Source organism: Epinephelus moara, chromosome 11, assembly GCF_006386435.1.
Source record: "Epinephelus moara isolate mb chromosome 11, YSFRI_EMoa_1.0, whole genome shotgun sequence".
Classification (NCBI taxonomy): Eukaryota; Metazoa; Chordata; class Actinopteri; order Perciformes; family Serranidae; genus Epinephelus; species Epinephelus moara.
The window spans coordinates 26,483,211-26,508,838 of NC_065516.1; the positions used below are offsets into that span (position 1 = coordinate 26,483,211).

The following is a 25,628-nucleotide window of genomic DNA, read 5'->3' on the forward strand; positions in this document are numbered from 1 at the left end:
TATAAAGGTGTTGCACCAGTATATCAAAGTTGTGTTGAAGTTAGCTAACGTTAGCTTAATGTGTAAAGAGTAGAATAAATATTGCTAATTTGTCTTTAGTTGTTTGTAAAATACGATAGAGATTAGTTTGTGTAAATCGAGTTTGAGCTTGTAATATTTTCACGAGTAATTTTAGACAATGGCGCTGAAACATTTCCGGACGTTGACACCAATTTTAGCGGCTAACGTTACCTGTCACAGTAAAACATCTGGACTGTCCATAAAGGCCAGTTTGTTGCCAGTGAAATCCTACAGCACTGCAACGGGAGGTGAAGACAGAGGAACAGGTATGTGTGGAAACATGCAGTAACTTCAGGGTGACTGTAGGAGGTAGCAGAGGCTGCCATATTGTCAGTGCATACCTGTGGTACAGACATGACTCACCTGTGCTACATCAGTTATTCTGAATCAATGCTGTAGGTCTGTAAATCAAGATATCATCAATAACTGAAGAATTAAGAGCCGACACAGAGCATAAAAATGTCCACAGTTGTGTAATTAAACATAAAGTAAGGTTAACTTTACTTTATCCTTTATCCTTAAAAGCCTTTTCTTGTCATTACAGGATTAATACACCGTTTTCATTGTGTAAATGTTGACGGGTCATTACAGGACAAGCACAGGTGTAATTAAAAGTTGACCTTTCCAGACCAAATTATGTTACAAACACCCAAAAAATATTGTAATGGTGGATGTCTACTGTAAATGCACTCATAAATGATTAGTAGATAAGTAAATAATTAGATACTTTATCTGGTTATGTGAAGAAACTGACCGCAGACACCACTTAACAGTGAAAATGACAATAAATGCTCTGAACAGACCTGTTTTTAACAAAAGTTAAAAGTTTAATTATTTTTAATGGATAGTTAACTCACATCATTGGATAAAGTGACGCTTTAAAAATACGTTGCGTTTATATTTTCTACTCTATTTGTCATAATGACTCAAAATATTCTCTATTTCTCAATTATTTACAGAAAATACTATGTTTAAATTCTCCTAAGATGAATATTTTGTGTACATAGTCAATGTAGTCAATGAAAATCAAATCAGAGCAGTAATACTCCTGTATATTTTCCAGTGACAAGTCTTTCATTTGATCTTTTGAGTGTTTAAGTAATACAGCATCTCATGTTTACGTTTAACACAGTTTAAACACAAATTGTGTACTTTAGCAGTTAGGGATGTCTGATCATATCGGCATGTCATTGTTATCGGCCGATATTGGCTTTAAAATGATACATTGGAATTGGCCAACACACCTTTTCTTACTTTGCACAGTGAATGAATATTACATACGTCAAAAAGCACCACATTTCTCCATCTGGTGCTGGGCCATCACGATAAGAGCATGCATGTGTGATATGATGTTAAATCCACTACGGAAGAGACTTGATGATCACTAAAATTAGGTTGGGGAAAAAAGTGGATATATTGATATCATTTATCAGCCAAATGAGTTGTTGTATATCAGCATATTGTATATCAGCAAAAAATCCAATATCATGCAACCCTAATATTTTGCATTGTTTTTGCCATCACGGCTCAAAATATCCTCAATTTCTGAAGTATCTCCAGAAAACAGTATCTTCAGAATCTTGTGAGATGACTGTTGTGTGTACATAATCAATAGGATGTATTAAAAGCTGATTGTATCATTAAAAAATCAAATCAGAACCTGGTGACATTCAGTCACTCAAATTAACATATCAACCAAGGAGGTGAAAAAGAGGAGAAATCACGGCGTCATATCACTTTATATCACTGGGCTACAACACATACGCAGTGAAATTTAGTCTGCATCTGTCGAAAGGCTCAACAGCTGGCACACTATTATAAAACATGGGGATGCTTGATTAGTTTCACAAAGTTGGTCACAGTTGACCTTGTGTGGGAATATATTTTATTCGAAAAGAATAAAGACATGGGTGAAAATTACAATTCTGTAGTTACTGAAAACGTCCTTAATTAAAGACCACAAACCTATGCTTACTCTATGAAAACGTTCTATTGTATATCACCTGACATCCATTTGAGTGGAATAGCGTCGTGAAATAGTAATCTAGTGTCGTCTGCTGTAACCCTCCAACATCCAGTTAAATTGCACATGTGTTATATGCCATTGTTCCCATGGGGTCAAAGAGCTTGTCCCAGCCTTCATTGAATAATCTTGGTATGGACCAGGAAGAGACTCACAATGACCACAAAGAGATGCAAAGGAACTGCAAACAGATACAAAATAAGTACAAGAATGTGCAAAACAACCACAAAGAGACAATCGACCACAAACCCCCACAGAATGACCTCACAGGGACACAAAATGACCTCATAGGGACACAAAATGAGGCAAAAAACGAGGCAAAACCTACACAAAACCTGTGTCTTCTATGAAGGAGACGTGGTGGGCCCTTTTACAAATCTGCACCCAGGGGAACGTTTTCTCATAATCCGCCCATAACTACTCAATTAGGATTGTTGAAGAATTTAGCTTGCTCTAATCAAGGCCTTAATGGCTGAAACCCAAGGCAGTATTTAACTGTTAAATAGCCATGAGATATTAAAGTCTCTTGAGACACAGTCCTAAACACCTTTTTTACACACCCGAGCAGCGCTTCATGCACACTGTTTTACATCTGACTTATTAGATTATCAAATGGTTGATGACTAATTTTTAATCGACTAATCAATTCAGAGCTATTTTAAATTTCCAGTGTAAAAAACAGGGGTGTAACGATACATTGATCTGGATTGGTATGTTGATTTTAAGATCGGTGATCCAATATTGTCGATGCAAAGTAAAAACCTTAATACATATCATCCTCTTTAAGATGCCTTTATTTTTAAATTCCCATTTCATGTTTGTGTCACTAATACGATCCAAGCACACCTCCTGCCTAAACAATCAAACAGTGCTAGCAGCCTAGTGCCACGCAGATAATACTGAGCAGCCAAGAAAAAGACAGAGGATGTTTACTGGTGTCCCTGAATTGAATCAAATCAAAATTATATGTTGGCAGACTTTGTGATATCAGAAAATTTTGGACCATTGTCAACAAAATCTGTATCATATCATATTGTGATGAAACTTGTGATTAACACCCCTATTTAAAAAGTGTTGTGAATGCATAAAAATGACATAAAACACCTGTCAGAAACAATAATACCACTAAAATGTAATCCTAATATTTAATCTGTGTTGCCCTGCCGGCTCACCCTGAGCTGCTCAGACTCAGAGTTTAAGTCCTAAAGTTGAACTGTGAAGTAAAATGGAAAACAACATACACACAGGTAGTTAAAATGTGGTTCCACTCCCTTGAGCACACTGTACTGTGTGATAATTTGTTTGAGGTGAAGCAGAGTAGAAAGGGCTGCCTGAGACAAATTGCTTTTTTTCCTCCATCCTCACTTCACCACGTTCTGTTTAGCAGTCCCTTCTCCTTAGAATAGCCTGGGTGAGCGAGGTTAATGCGCTCAGTAGCTTTGTTTTCCTTGCTGTTTTTTCTTGGATGCAGTTGCCTCTGGCTGCGGTTGACAGCTGGATTCCCCAGGATGACCCTAAACAATGTCAGGTCAACTGCCTGCTGCAACCTCAAGCCACAATCACTGGCACACTCACACACACTTATAAACACAGAGACAGAGCGAGAGCCAAGGCCCTCACCTCAACCCAGACCATCTCTTTCATTGTGTCACTGTCTGTCACTCTTTCTGTTATCAAGCCTGTCCACATAAAACGATTTACATTCCATCTCCATCCCTCCTGCTGTGGAGGTTAAACTTCATGCCTCTGGGTCGGCCTCTTTCTAAGTGTTGTGGTCCGTATTGGTTTCTGTCTGTGCATCTTTATCATTCTCTGTCATTAGCTGCGGGACAGACTGTGGTCACCGAGCGCAGGGGGTCTGTGGTCACCGTGGCAATAAACCGGCCTGAGGTGCGTAATGCGGTGAACCAGGAGACGGCGAGGCGTCTGCTGGAAGAGCTGGAGGCCTTCGATAGTGACCCAGACTTAAACGTGGCTGTCCTGCATGGGAAAGGTAAGAGAACTGTGAGAGGTGGAATGGATGGGTGAAAATTTGAGCTTGAGCCTGGTTTAAAACTTGTTGAGAGATTTTGTCTCGAGTTACAGGCCAGCCAGCTGTCCTCAGCATCAGTCATTTTCCTCTAGGGTCTGTTTTCTCTTCCTCTGCTTATCTGCGCCTCATTTTTTAACATTTCAGCATTAAAACCGGTCATGGCTTTTTTTTGGAATATCTTGAAATCCTGAGAGCATTGCACCTGGAAGAAATAGTTTCTGAAAAGTATGCTTATTTGCTCTCTTGCAGAGAGTTAGACAAGAAGATTGATGTAATTCTGTGTGCTAAATTTGAAACTACTGTCAGCAGCTGGTTAGCTTAACTTATCCCAAAAACTGGAAACAGTGGGAAGTAGTTATTCTAGATCTGTGCAAAGGTACCAAATGCACCCACCAGCACCTATGATTATCTTGATTGTTTATTCTGTACAAAAAGTCTAAAAACATGTTGGGGTTTCACCAGGTAGTATGTGTCGGACTATATCTTGGCTGGCAGCAGTAACTTCCTGGAGCCTCCACTGGTTGCTTGGCATATTTGCAGTGACGACAAGCTGCATATTTACTGTACAGAAATGAGAGCAGTATTGATCTTTTCGTCTAACTCTTGACAATAAAGTTAATACGCTTATTCCTCAAAATGTCAAACTATTCCTAAAGAGGAAATCAGGGATTTTGCAGCGTTGTCTTTGCAAGCTGGATAATTTTAGACACTTTTTTTCTGTCAGAAAGTACTTTACAACTCCTAACTTCCTGGTCAAAAAAGTTAAAGAAACCCAACTCTTTAGCCCTGTATCAATTTAGTCACTAAAACTTCTCTTCGTCCTTCCTCAGTCCTTCATCTCTCACTTTTCCTCCAGCACTTCACTTACCTTCTCTCCATCACATTCTTCCTTTGCATCTTTTTTTCCAGTCCTTAGATCTAGCCGAAATGCCGAGGTGACCAGACTTGTGCACACACAGAAAAAACACACACACCTGTGAGGTGGCCTGCACTGTGTCAGCCGCCCAAAGCCAGAATCATGCCACAGCTCCTAATACCTCTAAAAATAATCATCACACACGCTGAATGAACTCCTTCCCTCAGTGGAAATAATGTCTTCAACCTGGATCAACCTGCTGTATGAAGTGCACTGTGGCCTCAAGAGACACAAGTATATACTGTGTTTGGTACTTCAGAGGTGGGAGCCTCTCCAGATGACGACTGCTGAGTGCTACTAGTCTCAGCTGTGAATAGAAAACAGTGTGTGTTAGAGAGTAATTAGCTCGTTTTAAATGGGTTAGCAATGAGCGGCACAGTAGGTTGTTCCAGCAGAAGTGGCTCTTCTGTGATTCCCACAATGTCTGTAATGTGCTTTTAATCGTCCCACCACACATTCCTGTCAGCAGGTTGTCCTGTATTGCTGCTCCACTATAACAAGAAGACTGACCTTCACTGGTGATTAGCAGTCTGTCTGTGCTATGAGATGACAAGCAGGGAGGTTCGAGTTTGGCTGTAGTGTTTCTGAAAACATAAGGAATCCATTTTGTTCAAATTAGCGCCAACACGATCACTCTCAGCTCTAATTTTTCAACGTCGACATGTTTTTTTTACTTGTGAAATTAAGAGTAATTGCCTACTGCAGGTTTTGAATATGCTGGCACATAGTTGGAGTGCTTGGGATTCAGATTTCTGTGGGCGTTTGTGGTCAGGTACAATCTAGATGTCAGCCTAGCTGTGTCACTACAGCTGTGCACATGTTCAGCTGAACTGAGGTGAAGCACTTTTAATGTCTGTAAAGCCTCACTAGTCCCATTAAATACATATTGTACAGTCCTTTTTGTTTGTGTTTCTTAAATATTAAAGTACAGAAAACATCCATGCAGTTTTACTTGTCCAAGATTTAAGTAATCAACTTAACTTTTTTTTTAAGAGAGCAGTTAATGTTCCCAGTTTATCACAATGGGGTTGAGGTCAGGTCGCTGCTGGCCAGTTAAGTTCTTCCAGTGATGGAATGACATTAAGTACGTTTACTTAAGTATTGTGTTTGAGTACAAATTTTAGGTACTTGTACTTGACACCTTAGTAACTAATTACTTTGCGAATTAAGATTTTTGCATGCAAAACATATGAAGAGTTTATGAAATATGCTATTTTTGAAATAAATGTATCCACCCAACAATAATTACAGCTGAAACCATTAGTCGATTAATTGTTTGAAGCATTTCATGGTTGCAGCTACAGAAATTTGATTGATTGGTTTAATAATATTAATCTAATTTTTAATAATTTTGAATCAGCCGGGGCTCCCAGTGGTTCAGTGGGTGGTGCTGGTGTCCCATGTGCAAGGGCGGTGACCTTGCCGCAGTTGCCGTGGGTTTGATTCCAACCTGCAGCACCTTGCTGCATGTCATCCTGTCTCTCTCCCCCTTTCGCACTTGATCTGTCCTTTTAAGTAAAGGCTTTTTTTCATTTATAAATACATATGAAACTTTTAGAGAAACGACTGAAACTCATATAATTATGTGTGGCACATACTTTTTACCTTACTACCCTGTTAATCATCCTGCCACACCTCAGCTTCATCCTGTGACCCCGTGAGGGCGTACACCACTGTTCACATTCTTTTGGTCACATCATATACTCTACAGAAGACATTGCCCCTGATAAAACCCTTTACAGCATGAATATTTTGGGTCAAATTACCCTTTAAAACTCAAACTCTGAACCTACAAGTCTTCAGCTTAGTCTCCCAGTCCTTGCTCATATAGCAGCATTTATGACATAACTGCCCTGTTTATTTTTATTAAATAAACATAATATCTCTCTCTGTCTGTTTGGCCCCTCAGAGGAGGTTTTTTTTAGTGAACTAAGAGTTTAAGTAATTCTTTATGATCCTCCATGAATGGGCCAGAGCTTCTGCTCTTTTTCCTACAAGGACAAAGGGGTTTAGGGAGCTCTGTCACATCACTGCTCCCATAAACAGCATGACGCACTGTTTTTCTATAATTGCCCTGCGCTGACCCACAGCTGTAATCAAAGCTCCCAGTTGATGGGTGTTGCTGGCACATGTGTTCGTTATAATCATTTTCATTACTGTTACATTACGGAGAGAGGAGGATTTTATGAGTCCCTGCCTGAGCCTGTGACATAGTGTTTGTAGGCCTCTTGGGGAATGTTGTAATTACCACATGAATCCAACGGAAGGGGCTGTGGTTGGAGTATGTTAGTCCTTCATTAATGAGCATATTGTGTATGTGCATATGTGTGTGAGCAAACGCATGATTTGTGACTATGTATTGGATTTGGGCTCTTAAGGGAAGAGGAGCATTTGTGTGCCAGCCAGCCCAAAGCAAGCTGCTATCCAAATTGCAGCCCTCGGACTCCAGCTCAACTTGTTGTTTTTTTCATCCTCATCATTTTCCCTTCCTCTCTGACTTTCCAGCTGCCATACTTTGTAATTTTGTGGTCTCCTCCAGGAGGGAATTTCTGCGCTGGTTATGATCTGAAAGAGCTGGCCAATCACACAGCCTCCCTCAAATTGGAGCAAGATGTCACCAAGGGTCCCGGTCCGATGGTGAGCGCTGTTTGTGTGTGCTTCAGAGAGTTATATCTATATTTCCTTATGATCTTAATGGAGGTCTGAAGGTTTCCACCAAAACATAAAATCAGATGAGGTGGTCAGTGGTGATTGCAGCTATTTTTAAGGGTTTGAGAAGACAGGTAGTGGTAAAGATTTGGGTTTAGGGAATGATGTTGAATTAAGGCAGCTGTGTGTGTTGTGCATGTGCAGAACGTCCTCACTTCTGGCACACTGCTATCACTTGACAAAGAAGGATTATAGCATTAAAGATGTACTGTAAACTACAAAAGCTGCAGCCTCCATAAAATCTGTCTGGATTGCATGTTAAGTCTTTGGGATTGAGTGGACCTCCTGTACAGAAAATTATAGCACTGCATCTCTCACAGTATACACAATGCATCATTTGTTCAGCAACAGCCAGAACTTGGATCATTTGTTACTCTTTTCTAGAACATTTTTAGTAGATGCACCATGGAAACAGGGAGGTAAAACGCATGGAAAGGATAGTGAAAATATACATTTATATATAGAGGTGCTTCAAATATACCATACAGTGGTTTTATTTTACAGGAAGCAGTGTTGATGCCTTGTTAACAATGTGTTCTTTGTCTGTGTTGATTTTTCTGTGCCACAGCTTTGCATGTATATACTGTGTGTGTGTTTTGATGTACTAATCTGGTTGTTTCCTCCAGGGTCCGTCCCGTTTGGAGCTGTCAAAGCCACTGATAGCAGCAGTCAGTGGCTTTGCTGTGGCTGGAGGGCTGGAGCTGGCTCTGCTGGCAGATCTGCGAGTGGTAGAGGAGAGCGCCGTCATGGGGGTGTTCTGTCGCAGGTTTGGTACGTCCGACACCGCACGCTACTGCTGTCTTTACTGCCACTACAGTTTTGACTGTATTATGATGTACTGCTCTTCTACTAGTAGTGGTGGTGAAAGGACACCAGTACTAAAATGTGACAAGTGCCATAACTAGTAGTCAGAAAGTTTTTTATCCTTCATTCAAGGTAGTTTGACTTTGACTTTTTTTTTTAAGGGAGCTGCTCAATACAGCCACAGTCTGAGCTGTTGGCCACTGAGCAGCTTCACTGGGTTTGAAGGTTCAGGGCCTTTTTCAAAGGCTGACTCCATCTGCTTTCTTTGCCTGGTTTTTCAAACAGACAGGGGCAGCAAAACATAATTTAGTCACCTAAAAGAATCAATTGAAGTGTATGCTGTATTTAGACTATTGTTACTGCTTTACCTCGTCGTCACAAAGCACTAGCTTGTGAGCTATTGTGTGACCTTTGGAGCCAAACTAACGTGACGTCCACAGCAGTACATTGCTCAGCTTCTGTGTTGGTACTCACGTCTGCTTCTCTAAACTCGGATAGTAAGATCGATAGCACACACTTATCAAAGGAGGCTTATCAGAGGCAGGCTAGGGGGCGTTACATGTAGCAAAGTCATCATATAGAAACATACGTCAGGTCACATGGGAAAAACATTTTCAGAGGGGCTACAGAAAGTAGTATTTTGACGCTAAACCATGTGTCCACTTTGACCGATATTTGAATATTCGGATTTAAATACATAGTGAATGCTGCTGGGAAACTACAGAATGACATGAAAACCTTAAAAAATAATGATGAAGCTGCAGGTAACTCTGTAGTGGTAATGAGGGAAGTTGCTTTCTCTTCCCAAGTTACACTGCTGGTCCAGTGATTCAAACATAGTTCCTCAGGTCACAAACTTGCTTCAGCGAAACTTCAACAATAAATACATTTATTTTTGCCTCTATTCACACAGGCTTTTTTCCCACTAGTGGTGCAACTATATTTATTATAACCACTGCCGCAGCTTTTATTTGAGCTAATATTACTCACCACTAGTTCAAAACTATGAGGGTTACTACAACTACTGCAGCTCTTACTAGTAGTCGTAGTAATATTGGAGTAGTAGCAGCACTACCTCTTAGCACACTCAACTGTCTGACTACTTGAGACACGTCTCTACTTGTGCTTATAGTTGTATTACCCCAACTACTCCCAATACATCTACTTTTACTACCTGCTACCAGTATAATGTCAGCTACTGCTGTAGCTTCTACTCTGTCAATATTCATGTTGCTAGCTCAAGGTGCTTTACCTACTTCTTTTTGATTTTTGTCTACTTAGAATACTAGTGATACTAATGGATGTACTGGTGCTCTTTTAATTCTGCTACTATTAATATTGCTTATACAATCCTATTACTGCTGCCAGTAGTTGTTCTGCTGCTACCACCACCACCTCTCTTCCAACTCTTCACTGTTTTGCTGCCTGACCTGCCTTTGTGTATGTGCTCATCTAATTATATCTGTCCATGAAAGTATCCCTGTGCTTTTCTCTGCATCCACACATACATCATCTGTCTCCTAATGCCAGGAAGTCGACGCTGTTTCTATTTTTCAACTTTGTTACTCTGTCCTGTGTTATCACCCCAGCCTCCTCTTGTTTGTGTGCGAGGACGGAGTCGTAGTGCGATAACACCAGTGACCGTGACCTTTTGGCATCGCGACCAGAGTCTGCTGGGCAGTCTTGATAAGTAGGAGAGGAAGCAACCCACTGCCAGGTTTCCACTGCAGGGCCAAACAGGGCTTACATATTATTTATGTCACACAATTTCCTCATAAACAACTTTTTCCTTTTTTGGCATCCCGTAGCTCACTGGCATGGTTTGCCCGCTGACTCGGCTATAGTTTTTAAAAGAACAAGTAGTACTTTGGGTCTTCTGCTGTAAACACGTTAAGCTTATCCTGATCCCAGCGAGTCGTGGTTGGCTTTACAATGTAAAAGTGGCTCATGCTGGACCGTTGCTGCACCGTCTCTCATGATGTAGTTGTCATTGCTTTGGCCATGCTGCTTGAGGGTTTAGAATACAACCATGGTGTTTATAAATACAACTGTTGTACTATAATTTACTGGCAGTACTAGATTTAGAGTGTAAACATGCAGGGCTTATCATCTGAGGTCTGTAATTTACAGGAGAGCATCCTGGCAGTGCCCTTGTCTTTCTGTCTGTCTGACTGTCTGTCCTCCCAGACAGTCTGGTGGCAAATCTTCAGTGCCAGGCCACGCTCCAGTCTCTCTGTACTGCGCAGTTTAGGAGCTGTTTCATCATACCTTGAAGAAAACCATGTTTATATTTCCCCTAAATTGGAGTCCCAGTTGTAGAATTATTTATCAAAAGTTATAACATTACCTTAAAGGTATACTGTGCAGGAACTGTCAGCTTCTGTTTGTAAACAGTATTGCAAGTTAAAGTGAAAGCCAACCCCAGATTCTCTATATTGTGTTTTTTCGTAACCATGTACGCGATTTTTGTAGCTTCCTCCTTGGATGTGTGGTGCATACAAACTGGCACTTGGTCGCTGCCTCTGTATAAAGCCCTGACCTCACCTGCGTGCTGTGTCCAGGAACATCCAGAGCACAGCAAAATTGAACAAAACAAAACAATGCAGGCAGAGGGCAGAGTCTCTACAGATAAATGCACCGCCATGCATTTCTAGTCGGTCATAAGTGGTGATTGAGAGGGATATGAGTCTATTCATTGATTCCCAGGCATATCCTGCATAGCATACGAAAAAAAAAATCTTCGTAATAGACCTTTTTTAAGTGTTAAAAATACATATCTTACCCAGACAATGTATTCTGTATGTTACCTGCTGTTACCATTCTTCCAGAAACAAAAAGAGAAGAATTAGGAAAGCACTAACAGTGAAGATGGAAGTTCATATTAAGAGAGACACAAGAGAAGATGTTCAGAGTAATTTAAGGGTTATAGTTTTAACAATGGATTATCAGTGCATCTCTGGACACAAACTTCTTTCAACAGATTTAAGAATCTCAGTGTCTGCTTTGCGTGTCCCATTAGGGATGAACTTAATCTAATGCCTGCACTCAAACCTCTTCCATCAGCTCAAAACTATGTTTGGGAGGCAGAAATGAGCATTGCTGCGGTTTCGACACATTAAGTTGCACATTTCCTCCCAGTAATTAATTCTCTGTCTCTTGATTGCCACATATCTTCAGGCTTGTTTGTCAACACATTTGAGTCGTTTTCCCCAGCTTAGCTGAAACCACTGTGGTTTTTCAGATGTGCATTTAGCACAGTGATTATTACTTTGACTGCTGTACCCATACTCTGTGTAGCTGTAGGCTGCACAACCAGCATCTTCACCTTTTCAAGCCTGTAGTTAGTGTAGTTTAAATCGTGGTATGGCTGAGGGAACATTGAATGGGGCTGTAATCCAAAATGAGACATTTCTTATGAGGCTCTTACCTTAGAAAAAACAGACTTTACAGTGGAAAAGAGTACGCATTTAAGCTTACTTTATTTCCCAACATTAAACAATTGAAAACCGAGCTTCCCTCCCATTTTACATCAAAAGTAATGCTGCTCTGTGGGGCGCACAGTTTATTTAAAGATCCTGTGTTTCTTACAGATTATTTCCTTTTAATGGTTGATTTCTGTAACCATTTTGGGGTCGGGCACACATGGCAGCAGCCAGAGGGAATCCCTGGTGGCTTTGGAGTCAAAAAACCCTCAGAGGCTCGCTGCAGTGCTCTGATGTGGGCCAATGGCAACCATAAGGATTTGACAGCTTTCTGGCACGTGATTGGCTGCCGAACCTGTGGCTTCCTGTCTGGGGCCCCTCTGCCTCGAAGAGGAGGAAATGAGAAGGAGGAGATGGTTGCGTCACAGGAGTCTGGTATTAGTGTCTGCTGCTCGTTGGATTTTGAGAGACCTGAATGAAAAAACCACTGTGCTTACCTAATTCCCTGATGTTATTTTGGTTCTTTAACCCAGAGGAACATTACAAAGCAAAAAAAAAAAGTTGGCACCGGAAAAGGAAACTTAAAATAGTTCAGTAATACTTCATTCAAGGATTTTTCTCTTTAAATGGTGAGGCTAAATCAGGCAAGCATGGAGGTTGTCCAGGATTGTTAGGACAGTACTCCTCTGATTTCCCTGTTTGAAGTAGAGGCCGTTAAATGGAGACCCCTCAAACACACACCAATCAGTCATGTCAGTGTCTCCTCCCTCTCTCTTCTTCACAGTTTCAAGTCCTGTCTCATACCTGGAGGAGGGACAGGCAAAGAGTGCCAAAAGAGAAGAAGCCACATGTTGAATCGAAGTCAAACCTCCGTCCAAAGCTGACATAACATCAGCCAATTCAAACACCCGCTCAGTGAGTTTGAATCTGAGTGACATAGTCCAGTGATTACATCATCTCACTTTAAAACCAGCAGTCCTTCTTGAAACTTCAGGTTTCTTTTCCATGAAGAGTGAATGGACGGAGCAGTTGTGTGCAGAGACAGGAGTCAGTCAACATTCAGAAGGAATACTTCACCCACAAAATTACTTGTATATCACTCACCTCATGTTACGTTGAACTCGTGCAGAAAACTTTGCTCTTGCATGCCTCCACAGTGAACGAAGAATCCATAACACAGAAAACTTTTGATGAACTGAAGTCAAAGGCAATCACATTTAACAACAGAAAACTATATCAAAACATCCTCTCACCCTTGTGCAGTGTAATTCCAGTCTCATTTATCATGTGCTTAGAAGAACTTCCCAAACATATGCATTTTACCTAAAACCTTAGTATTTAAAATACTTTGGTGTCAAGGCCTTTGCTCACTGAGCCCATTTTTTTCGTCTGAAATTGTCGCACATCTAAAAATAAATACCTCACACTGTAAATCAACTTTCGTCCATCATTAAAATGTACACAACAGGTTTGATTTTCTGCGTTTGTGGCATCCGTCAGAAGTCTTTAGAGACGTTTGAGCTAGAATCAGTGATGATAATATGGCGGTGGGACACAGCTGTGACAAGACAGAAAGGGGCGCACAGAATCATTTCACAACTCAGATAGCACACTTTCAACACATCAGATAGTAATATTCAGGTGGATGATGATGAAGAGGATGTGGAGGACAGCTCCGCCCCTTCATGCAGCTTCGGTGCCAAATGTAAGATAGGGAGGGATTGGTGACAGCCATATAGGTAACTTAAGTGGAGAGGCAAAGGAGGAAATGTGTCTTTTCATTTTGTCCCAATTGCCAATTTTCACAACGACTAGAGCAATAAAATGCATTGGAATCAGTGTGCAAGATTTCTGTGTGGATGATGGATTATAAAACACATCAGACATGAAACAGACTCAGTGTGCAAAGGCCTTAACAGTCTCACACAGGGACGAGTCGTGCGCCTGGGCAGGTGAGTGCATTTGAACTCTGCGCTATGAAATGCTCAAGCAGAGTTCAAACAAATGCATTTACACAGGCGCACTACTCGCATATGTGAGGTTTTGTATATGGATGTTTTGATATAATTTTACTATTGTATAACGCGGCCCCCTTTTTCTCCAATTCATTGAGAATTTTCTCCATTATTGGATTCTTTGTTCACTGTGAAGGCATGTGAGAAAAACAAGTTCACAAGTTCATATAACACTATGAGTGATGGGTACACGAATGTGGGTGATGTAAACCTTAAAGTGGATAAACTGATGGCAAGATATGGGCATCATTTTGGACAGTTACAGATAGCTTTGTATTAATCTAAATACAAATCATGCCGAGAATAATTTAAAAACTTTGTACCTCATATTTAGTCACTTTTAGGCAGATTGGGTTCCTGATATGATCTCATCATGTTTAAACTTAAATGTGATTTTGTGCTTTCCTATGAGGTGCTACATGTCCTCTGCCATATTTCATAGTTTAAGGCCCCGTTTGCAGCCTTGGTGGTCTTGTATAATGGTGCTCTGCAAACTAAAGAACACACAGCCTGGTATTAACTCAGTGGGCTAAATACATGAAATCAAGTTAACTGTATGGCACTCATGTTTGACCTAGCCCAGTGCTGCTATTTTCCTAGTGAGCATTTCAAAGCGAGCTTCTCATTGAAGATCTGTTCTTTTCCCTCTGTCCATTTAGTCTGGAGCTGTCCGGAAATTGTTAATCCACATCAAACTTAATCGCATTACCCTCATGGGAGGCCATTGTAGTGGGTTTCACTTTGATGTGGTGAGGATGCCAGCAGCAAACCAGAACACCTCAGTGTGTTGTGTTTCACACTCTGTTCTCAGCTTATTAGTAGCTGTAGATGTTGGTTGTAATGTCACATCGAGTGTGATCTCTTAGAAAAATTATAATCTTTCTATTTTGGCTGCCAAAGTCCACAAGAAGTTCAGAGCTACAGAGCAGCACTCTTTCAGCTTGTAGGGATTCAGTGTTCATTTGACATTTCAGGTGATAATATACAGTAATAGCTGATATGGGCTTGAACCCAGATCTGTTTGTTCTCTCTTAAATATCTGCTGCCCGGTTTGATTTTACTGAATAGATGCTGGAAATTTCAAGACAAAGATGGTTGCATATAATAATGAACCACAATATGTGCAAATGCAAACAAACCTGATCTGCAGCATTTATTGCTGTTAAAACTGACACATAGGCTAACCTCTTTTAAAATGTTCATTTTTATGTTTTGTCAGCACAGTTAAAAGGAACCACTATATACATTACGTCATTTTATGTCTTATTATAAAAACATAAAGCTATAGTTCAGGGTTTTAAAAAGCCAGTGTGCATTATAGGTAACTGTTCTTTCAGTACAAGTTTGTATAATGACTAAATGTGACCGTAAGAAGCTCTGATACTGTGAAAATTATTATTATTACTGATTAAGAAACAAAAATACCTAAGAAGCCTAAGTTTCTGAATGAAACCATTTGTGATGACTCAGATAGGAATGTGGAAAGACCTGACTTGCTATCACAGACCAACACATGATGTATTCTTCTGTATCAAGAAGATAAAATACAAGGTTCCTTCATTCCTCCAGACTTCTCCTACACGTCAGTCAGATAAGCTGTGATGCTCTGATGATGCAGGAAGAGAACCACCTCCAGTGTCTGGTTATTAAACAATAGACTTTGCTGACTCATGTTCAACCTTGTTAATAACAAGCCTCAGTCTTGACAGTGGGCTTATCTGCTTTGAACAAGAAGGCAGAGGGTTCCTTTCCAAATGTTTGGCTCATTACTGAAGAACAACGATGACAAATCCACACTTTTGTTTTGCGGACACTAACTGATTATCTTGTATCAGGATCACTGCCAAACATTTCCCTCTATGAAACTTGGAATGGGGGATCAGAAGCCACCGCTCTCCGCCTCAGCCAAACATGCCTTTTGAGTTAAAGCTACTTCAATGAGGTGCTTCCAACCTCTCAGCTCCCATTCATGTGGGACAAAGCGCAGGTCTGTGTAAAGTCCCGCAAACAGGACACATCAGAGACGGGACTATCAGACAGGGAGAGGAGGGTGAGGGCTGGAGGTGCTGGAGACGAGTGCTGCGGATAAGACAGGAGATCCTTCCGGATGCTGATAGCGATGGTGCCAACAGCAGCACCAAAGACAGACTGGCTGGAGGTCAACCTGGCTCTTTATCTATTCTTCTAAGAGTCAGGCTCTGTCTTCCTCCTCTTCATTCCAGCTCCACGTGCCTCTCACTGATTTCTAGCCAGCCCCCGCCTCTCTCTGTCATTTCTTTTTCTTCCTTTTTCTGTTTCATGCTGTAATCAGAGTGATCATGCTGGACATGACATGGAGGAGCTCTTTGCACTAATCAACCTTGTGTTGCTGAGGACTAAAGCAATGATTCTGCACTTATCACTGGGTACATGGAAAGACTGTGGGGGAGCTAAACAAATGTAGGGAAAATGGAAAATGATTTGATTGAGAAATCTAAACAGATAAAATTAATGGATATGTGGTTGACATAGCTAAAAGTAATGGCCAAATTGTCAAACTAGTAAGCAAAAAAATGATTGAAATGGATAGCTAAAAGTTATGGAAAAAGAAATGAAATAGTCAGCTAGCTAAAAGTATTGTAAAAGGGTTGAAATAGCTTAAAGTTATGGACACATTTTCTAAATGAAATGTAATTGTGGTCCCGCCCCTTCCGCTACATAGGCAGCATGAGTCTGGGTGAGAAGTGTCCAGCGTTCCACACTCGACTTTTTGACCGTTATGAGTGCACCGTCCAGGTACTCATAGTGCACCGTGTTTTGCCATACTTCTGTGTGTGAACGCACTTATACATGCAACATAGCAGGTATAAGTACAGAAGTATCTGATCTGAGATGCATCAATAGATGAATGGTTTAAATGGATATCTCTAAGTAATGGATAAATGAGTTCATCTGATAGGGCTGTGGGTGTACATCAGACAATAAAGGTTGTGTGTGTGTGTGTGTATGTGTGTGCTCTACAGACGTACTTGTGTAGGAATGCCCCTGTGTGTGCAAGTGTGTGTAGTTCCATGCGGTGCAAGACAAAGCTCCACGGCGCAAAACCCTGGCTGAAACACTCTCAGTTGTTGTTTCAGTCAATATTGAAAAGACCTTGAACTCACACACACCCAGGCACACACCTGCGCTGCAAGAATCTGTGCTATTCATATAACTGAATTGCAGCAAAAGGAATTCAGCTGTCATTTATGTTGCTTTTCATCGGCTCGGGGTGCTCAGCCATACACTCTGTAATTTACATTTCAGTAGGATACACTGCTGTAATGGGGGATGACTGAAAAATTGAGTGAAATCTAGTATTTGCAGACAGTGTAACACCCCCCTCCCCCACCTAATCACAGTCTTCTGTCTGTCAGAGCGCCATATGTGCTGACGATCGGAACCCAAACCAGGCCCCTTGGATTGGTCGCACGTGTATTAACACTGGTATTCCATGTATTCCAATTTAATTTATTTGAACGACGTGGAGAAAGAGAGTAGCTTGCAGAGTATGAATAGAATCACAGTATTTCCAAGACTCCCCAAAGAATGAGAGAGGGGGGGGGGAAAAAACCTGAAAGCTAGCATGATGATTTGGGGTTATGAAAACATGTCTGACACATGTGCTCTCAATAAGGGGCGGTCAAATAGAATCAGGGACTTGGAGGAATTAGGGAGTCGGGATTGTGGCGTGGAACTTGGGAGCGCTGAACGGTAGAAAGTATGCCAGTTCCAGCTGGTGCTCTTTAGAAATTAGGACAGATGCCAGAAGCTTACTGTACCTTGCAGTGTACTTTCTCCCTCTTCCTCCCTTCTCTCCTATCCCTCTGTCTCTCTGTAGACGCAGTAATAACGCAAATGTGTCCAGTGAGACTGAGAGTTAGGAGGAGTTTGAGTTTTCACGTACTGACTGAGAGAAAGCAGAGTTACAGTTAAGGAGTGAAATTGTTTCAAAACTTTGTTCCCCTGACGGCTGTAACCCAGATTAATGCCAGCAGTATATTATGTATTTCTAAGTGTTACTTTGGCTGTTTTCACGCAGTTTAAGTGACGTGTGTGAACCCAATAGCACTGGCACACTGGCCTTACATTCCTTTTTCACCTTTTTGCAGTTAAGTAATCCAAATTTTTGTCTGCCCACCCCTACATTCTGGATATACTTTTCACCAGCGCAGGAATCTCCATCTCTCCAAAACATAGGACTGCAACTAATAATTATGTTTATTATGATTAAGAAAATGATCCATTAAAATGTCTTAGAACCCGAGGTGACATCCTTTGATTGGCTGTTTTGTCTAAAGCCCAAAAATATCTAGGCAAGGCAGCTTTATTTGTATAACACATTTCATACACAAGGGCAATTCAAAATGCTTTACAGAGCAATAAAATATAAAACATAATGAAGGATACAGAAAAAAATAAAGAGGAAAAAAGATGTAAAAGGTAAAATGAATTACTACATGATTTACAATTTTAAAAAAAATCACCATTAAAAATAGCAAAAGTGCAGACAAGAGGTACAAAGATAAAAAGAGTATTTAAAATTGAGTTTCAAAATAAGGTTGCAGTCTTTACAGGGTGGAGCAGGCAGTGTAAAAAAGGAATGTTTTTAGCTTTGACTTAAAGGTGGTCAGAGTCGGTGCTTGTCCAACATCATCTGGGAGGTTATTCCAGGTTGGTGCTGCATGATAACAAAACGCTGCTTCACTATGTTTTGTTCTGACTCTTGCGACGGTCAGTAGGCTGGCCCCAGATGTCCTCAGGGTCCTAGAAGGTTCATACGTCACAAGCATGTCAGAGATATATTTGGGCGCTGGCATTTAATTTACAAGTTGAATAAAACAGGAAACTGCAGCCAATGCTCAAATTCAAGGAGTTCAAATAAGATAAAATTTTGCTTTTATTCTTGATAAAAGCTTAAAACTGAATCTAATAGCAGATAAATCAACTGATATTTGAAGCCCAGTGTAAAGAGGACTTTCAGTATGTTCTGGTCTAAGGTGTATAAAGTGTAGCATAGAATTGTCTGCTTGTGGCATATGTATATGATTGTGATACAATATGTATCATACATTTGTTTTACATTGAACATCTCATCTGCTTTCAGGAGTTCCGCTGATTGACGGAGGAACAGTGCGGCTTCCACGTCTCATCGGTCTGTCACGAGCCCTTGACCTGATTCTGACTGGACGACCAATTGGAGCACAGGAAGCTCTCGCCTACGGACTCGCTAACAGAGTTGTTCCTGATGGCCAAGGTATTGGAGTTATTGTAGATTCTGTTTATCAGTGCTGCTGTGTCAGGGTGTCACACCTAAATACATCACAAATAGTGACCAAAAGGTGTCCATCGCATCGTATTGAAAGTTGAAATTGAATGCTCGGTCAGATTCTTATGCTGTGTTCACACTACAAGCAACAACGCAACAGTGTGATCAACTACATTATCACAGTCACCACTGAAGAGTTGCTCCAGCGCTTGTTAATGTAGTTACATGATCACAAGTTTGTGCGTCTGTTTGCCAAAAAGAGCCTCAATTAAATGTCCCCTAAAGCTGTATTTGGTCAAAAATATTGACCCTATTTTAACATCACATTTCACCACCCCATTGTTTCCCTGTGTGCACCACAGTACGCAGAAGGTTATCATAGCATCAGCTAAGTAACACAGTATGATTGATTGACCCTTCACCATGTCATTGGAGCACTGATAAAAGTTGATCCGCAGTGACAAGTGTCGGGCATCAGTTTGTAGCTTCATGTCACTTCCATGACTTGTAGCCTGCTCCTGTGTCGCTCATAGTGTGATTACAGCATGAGGCTTTGTTACTTCATTTTTAATCCGATGTTTCCTAATCTAAATTGATTGATTTTTATATAATTTAAAATGATATTGTCATCTGTCTAAAACTTAACCACTGTCGCCATGGCCAGATGTTTCTGTTTACAACACAATAACATGTTGACAAGTGGGAGGTAAAGACAAAAGCAATTCAGGAAACTTCTAAATTATTCTGGTCCAGCACACAAGGCACGACAAGTTTATTTATATAGCTCATTTCAGCAACAAGGCAAATCAAAGTGCTCTTCATAAAACATCAAAAACATTGAGACAAAGTGCAGAAGAAACACGTAATGCAACCAAGAACAGTCATTAAAGACAGAAAAGTTCTCAGCTTTAATTTAAAAGAACTGAGAGTTGCAGCAGAACTTCAGTTTTCTGGGAGTTTGTTCCAGATATGTGGTGCATAAAAACTGAACGCTACTTCTCCACGTTTTGTCCTGACTCTAAGGACATATAGCAGACCTGTCCCAAAGGACCTGAGAGTTCTGGATGGTTTATAATGTAGCAGAAGATCAGAAATGTACTAGGGACCTAAACCATTCAGTGCTTTTTAAACCATCAGTGGTATTCTGAAAACAGTTCTCTGACAGGCAGGAAGCCAGTGTGAAGACCTCAGAACTGGAGTGATGTGATCTACTTTCTTGTTGTCAGTAAGGACTCGAGCAGCAGCTTTTGAATCAGCTGCAGGATTGATTTTTTTTTAGGGAGACCTGTAAGGACACGGTTAAACTGGAGATAAATACACAGATTTTTTTTTCAGATCCTGCTGAAACATCAGTCCTTTAATCCTTGGTGTATTCTTAAGATGACAGTAGGCAGACTTTGTAATTGTTTTAATGTGGCTGTTGAAATTCAGGTCTGAGTCCATGATTGGCTTGGTCTTAACACTGCCAATTGAAGCTGAACGCTGACTTTTAATGGTTCCTCCTTGGCTCCCAAAACAATTACCTCAACTGTGGCACATCCAGTTGTTGATTTGTTCAGTGCACTCACTCTTATTCTTTGTATTAGACCGCAGTCCCCTGGTGATATGTAAATGTGTATGTCGTCTGCATAATTATGGTAAGATAATTTGTTGTTTGCGAGCCAATGGAAGCATGTAGATGTTAAACAAGGATGTTAAATGTGTGTTTACAGTGTATAGTTATTATTATTACAGGATATTTGATAGCAAATGGTAGAGATGTGAACACCAGATATGTGGGAGGTTGGAAATCCTCTGTCTGTGTGGGGGAAGTAGAAATCATTATTCACTGTGAAGAAAAGTCATGTCGACACCACACAGAAACAGGCCCGTGACCCATTTTCATTCAGGAAACACAGTTTTTAAGAAACTGTCTTGTAGGTAAGATCAGACGAAATCACATATAATGCAAATTTGTTCCAGTGAATCTGTTTTCTTTATTTGGCTCCAACCCTGCACTGAAGCCATAACTCACCATTAGCACTACCCTCTCCTCACTCATTCAAGCTGCAGTCTGAGGATTAAGTTATGCACGCATTTCAATACGGCATTTCCTGTATTACATTAATGCATGAACGCTCTCATATCCTTAAATCCTGAAAAAGCCTTTCCATGTGCGAATCCCCCTCCCCTCTCCTTAGACGTTAGAAGAAGATTAGCTTAATTCTTTTAGGAAGTTCTTCTTCCCACAGTCAAGTCTGGCCTAATTGGCCTCTCTGAGGGATGATCACTTAGTGCGGGTTTAACATCAGAGAGAAGCGATGAAGTAGCAGCTCCCCAACACATATACACTCACTCAGGGCATCAAAGTGTGACATCATGAGGAGTAGTTTTTTCCATAGGACTGATCTGGATGTGGTCCAGTGCTTTCATGTGGGTGAGGAGGCACAGTAGCATGGGTAGAGATCTCCATCTCTTCCAGCAACAGGATGAAGAGCTGGAGATTTTGTGATAAAAGAAAGGGTTATTAACACATTAACCTGTATGCATTTCCTAGTGTATGCATAATGTTCTGTATGTGTTGTGTCACCGTGTTGGACTGACTTCATGTTGCGACCACAGCTTTACAGGCAGCCCTGGAGTTAGCAGAGCAGATCAGCTCCTTCCCTCAGCAGTGTATGCGGGCCGACCGCTCCTCAGCCATGTACAGCTGCTACGACGCTCCCTCCTTCACACAGGTATGAGGGATGCAGGAACTTTACATTATTATACCAACATGTCAGCTTTATTTGACATACAGTACATACAATGTAATATCAAAGTACAGGTATATTCTCTCTTGGTGATTTAAAGTTCATAAAGCATTTTCTGCATGAGAGATTATTTTTAAATTTTTGGTGTATTGTCACATACTGTGTTGGTCACCCAAACTGTAGCTCTTTTCCAGTTGAATTTATTTATTTGGTTTAGTTACTACGGAGTTCTTGCACACCAGAGAGTCGTATGAGCAGGTGTGTCAGATTAAAAAAACTGAATGTGAAAGAACCAAATAAAGTGCACAATGTTTGTTCACTTTTTCAAAGTTAATATTTCTGACTTTTAATGTAGTTTAAATATTAACCATCAAACACTTCATGATATTTTCCCTCTTTCCCTCAGTTTTTAATTGGTTTTATCTGTCTCGCTCTGTCCAGGCCATGCAGTATGAGATCGACAACGCAGTTCCCGTCATCCAATCAGAAGCTGTCGCTGGGGCAACCAGGTTCACTACTGGAACAGGAAGAGGAGGAGAATTCTCCTAGGATTTTGTTTGCAGGGGCCTTGTGAATTGTGTTTTTCAGGTGATCTAACACATCTTGTTGCATCCACGTTGGAGGTCCACGGCTTTCAGACCACATAATGTAAACATTTTTAAAAAGAGAACTCAACCACATAACAACACCGAACAAGCCCAGTCAATTTCTGTTCTGTTGTATGAGTGTTTGATGCCTAGATGATGAAGCCAGTTCATTACCCAGCCAACTATATTAGCTTGTTACCCTAAGCATCACTTCCTATATGTCAGAAGTAGGTTATAGTGACTAGTAGATGTGTGAAATGCAAGAACAAAGCTGACTTTTTTTTAAGTAATGCAACTCTAAAGCCTGTATTCTACAATCAGAAAAGGCTGAGAATGTTCATTTCTTTCACCCTGCTATATTTTTAGGTTTAATTATTACTTTTTAGGTTTGTTTTTGGAGAAATGACATCTATACCAGAACAATAAGACAAAAAGGTTAAGTGAGTCTATGGTATATTTTGAAACCACAACTTGCAGTTGTTATACAACTATCAGTCGGCAAGCTCCACATTTCATGTCGCAGTGTCTTTTCAAGTGAAGGCTGTTTGGACCCTGATGGTTGGGAGGGAATGGAGCTCCAGATCGAGCATAGAGACAAAGCACATAAGTTCCACCCTCTCCGAAAAACAATAAATTGCTCTCTAATGACTTTGTATTGGTGAAGGTGCCTCCTTATCATCCATCTGATAGCAAACAACACAAAAATGCCTAAAAGCTGCTTTGTGGTGGGACGCACTACCAACAGGGGAGAGAATCCATGACTAAGTTTTAGAAACGGCAGAACTGAAAAACTGAGATCCTGACACTCAGTATTCCTACATGCAGCTAGCATTTTGCAAAATTGGCCAGACAAAGTGAAGAGGTTAAAGCTAACTAAGCTGTGTAATGACTGTTTTTAATCTTTGTTGGGTTAAATGATGATCTTACCTGATGATTCGATCAAATAGATTTTAGTTAAATATCAAAGTATGTCACTACTGGCCATTCAGTGGGAACATTTCTCCAAGATAAGGAAGGTGAGGAGAAGGGACAGTATTGAGTTGTCAATGTAAATTTTCCTCTCTAGTAGACAAAAGGTGCTAAAATAGTCCTTTGACTGGCTGAGATCCGTTTTTTTGCTAGCTACAGGCATTTTGTGAGCATTTCAGCCCTTGGTTGCACACTGTGGTACTGATAGTTTTCCCCTCTGGTGGGCGTGTTTTTCAGAGGATGATGCTTTGCGCTCTATCTCTATAGACGGGGGCTTTAACTTTTATTTTCTTGATGCAAAACACACACGCAGCTATCTTTTCTCCTTGCCAAAACTAGGCTTAACTCATGTACCAGCCTGTTATTCTGATCTTTTTTTATTTGAATTCTAGATATACAGGTTGTTTAAAGAAGTCTTGCACCTTTATTTTTTTTCAAAGCAGATCATCAAGGAGAATCACTGAGAAGTCTTTATGTGCTGGGCAATGCAGGGCTATAGGAAGGCTGTAACCACAAAACTAATCCAACACAAAAGACTAAAAAGGCATCAAAAGCAAGAAACCTGCAGCAGCTCGCCATTGTTCCTTTGAAAAACACTTGATTACTGGGATAAGACGTGTGTTGGCGTACATGCGCGTGTGACCTAGTAACCATAGCAATATACTGTAATTATTGCAGAAGATTCAGCACTTTCTGTCAGATCTGTGCCAGGTGTAAGCATTCCTATGGTTTTGGAGCACGCTTCCCCTTAATTTTGTGTGTTGGAGAGACGTGTGTGTCTGTGTGTATCGTACTTAAACACAAAACACACAAAAATCTCTGTGTGTGCAAGTTTGTGTAAACTCTTTTGTGACCTTTTAATGCTCTTTAATAAAACTGTCTTGCAGGAATACTGAAGAACTGAAACCAAGCTGTATGGTGATGTATGTGTGTGTAAAAGGGATAGATAGAGACAGACAAAGACCTCATTAGGTCTAGGAGGTGTCCTGTCTAGACAGTGTGATGACAGGACACAGAACCTCTGTTTAATGTTTCCTCCTCCTCCCTCTACTTCCAATTCACCCAGCACACACACACATCACCTGCTCTGCCGCCGGGGATGCACACACATGCACACACACAGTTGCTTTATGTCAAGCTAAATGTTAAGGACATATAGAAATATTTGAGTGCTTTTTTCAGTCATTGTCAGCCTACAGTGTGCAGCTTGTTCATCACAGGAATGTTGTGATAGCACTGGAGAGCACCAAGGAAGAGGAAGCTGCGGATGCTTTTGTGCTGACTTGTTTATTGAGTATGACACATACCCAAAGTTAATGCTCCATGAAGTGTTTAAAACATGGATTCCATGCTGTGTGTGACCATGAGCTGACTCAAATGAGGCGGTATAAATCCCCTATTTCCTTTCATAGTTTTATCCGCAAAATGACTATTTCCCTGTCTCTGTGTTTAGTGCCAGAGCCAAAAAAGCATCTTGAGGAAACTCAACCCTGTTGCTCAAACGCAGCTTAACCACTGAATCTGTGTTATAAATCAGGGATAAGCTCTCATTTAGGTAAATGGGAATTTTTAGTCCAAGAAAAACTAAAAAAGCTGATAAATGACATCCTGGTTCTCAGTCAACCCAGTAGGGCGTCTTCAGCCCTCGTTCTGTTATTTTAGAGTTTGAGCTCTCAGTTGAATCTCGAACGGGCATGCGCATAATGCTGTCGCAAACAATTCTCAAGTCTTTGCACATTATTTTTAAACTGCACTGACAGGATTTCTGCTTGGTATACAGGAAAAGCTTTTTAAAATCTGAATATCTCTGCTCGTGTGGTATGAACTACAAAATGGTTGCCAGAAACATTAAAGAAGAATCTGCATAAGTTGTAATGAATGGGCAACAACATGCAAAAACAGCATTGTATGTTAACACGCTGTAAATTAACTTATTTTAAGTTTTAATATGACATTTAGTTTTAGCTCTGAGGTGTATTTGAGTCTGAGAGCGACCAAGCAGTTAGCGTGTGTGTGTGTGTGTGTGTGTGTGTGTGTGTGTGTGTGTGTGTGTGTGTGTGTGTGTGTGTGTG

General features: G+C 40.7%; 1 protein-coding gene across 1 annotated transcript; it reads left to right on the forward strand.

Moving 5' to 3' along the window:
- Positions 1–24,446, forward strand: zgc:101569 (uncharacterized protein LOC449822 homolog). Its single transcript, XM_050056147.1, has 7 exons — positions 1–326; positions 3,906–4,076; positions 7,571–7,668; positions 8,367–8,511; positions 19,107–19,256; positions 21,870–21,985; positions 22,442–24,446. The coding sequence occupies exons 1-7, from the start codon at positions 179–181 to the stop codon at positions 22,547–22,549; spliced, it is 936 nt and encodes a 311-aa protein (XP_049912104.1). The 5' UTR covers positions 1–178; the 3' UTR covers positions 22,550–24,446.
- The last annotated feature ends 1,182 nt before the right edge of the window (positions 24,447–25,628 follow it).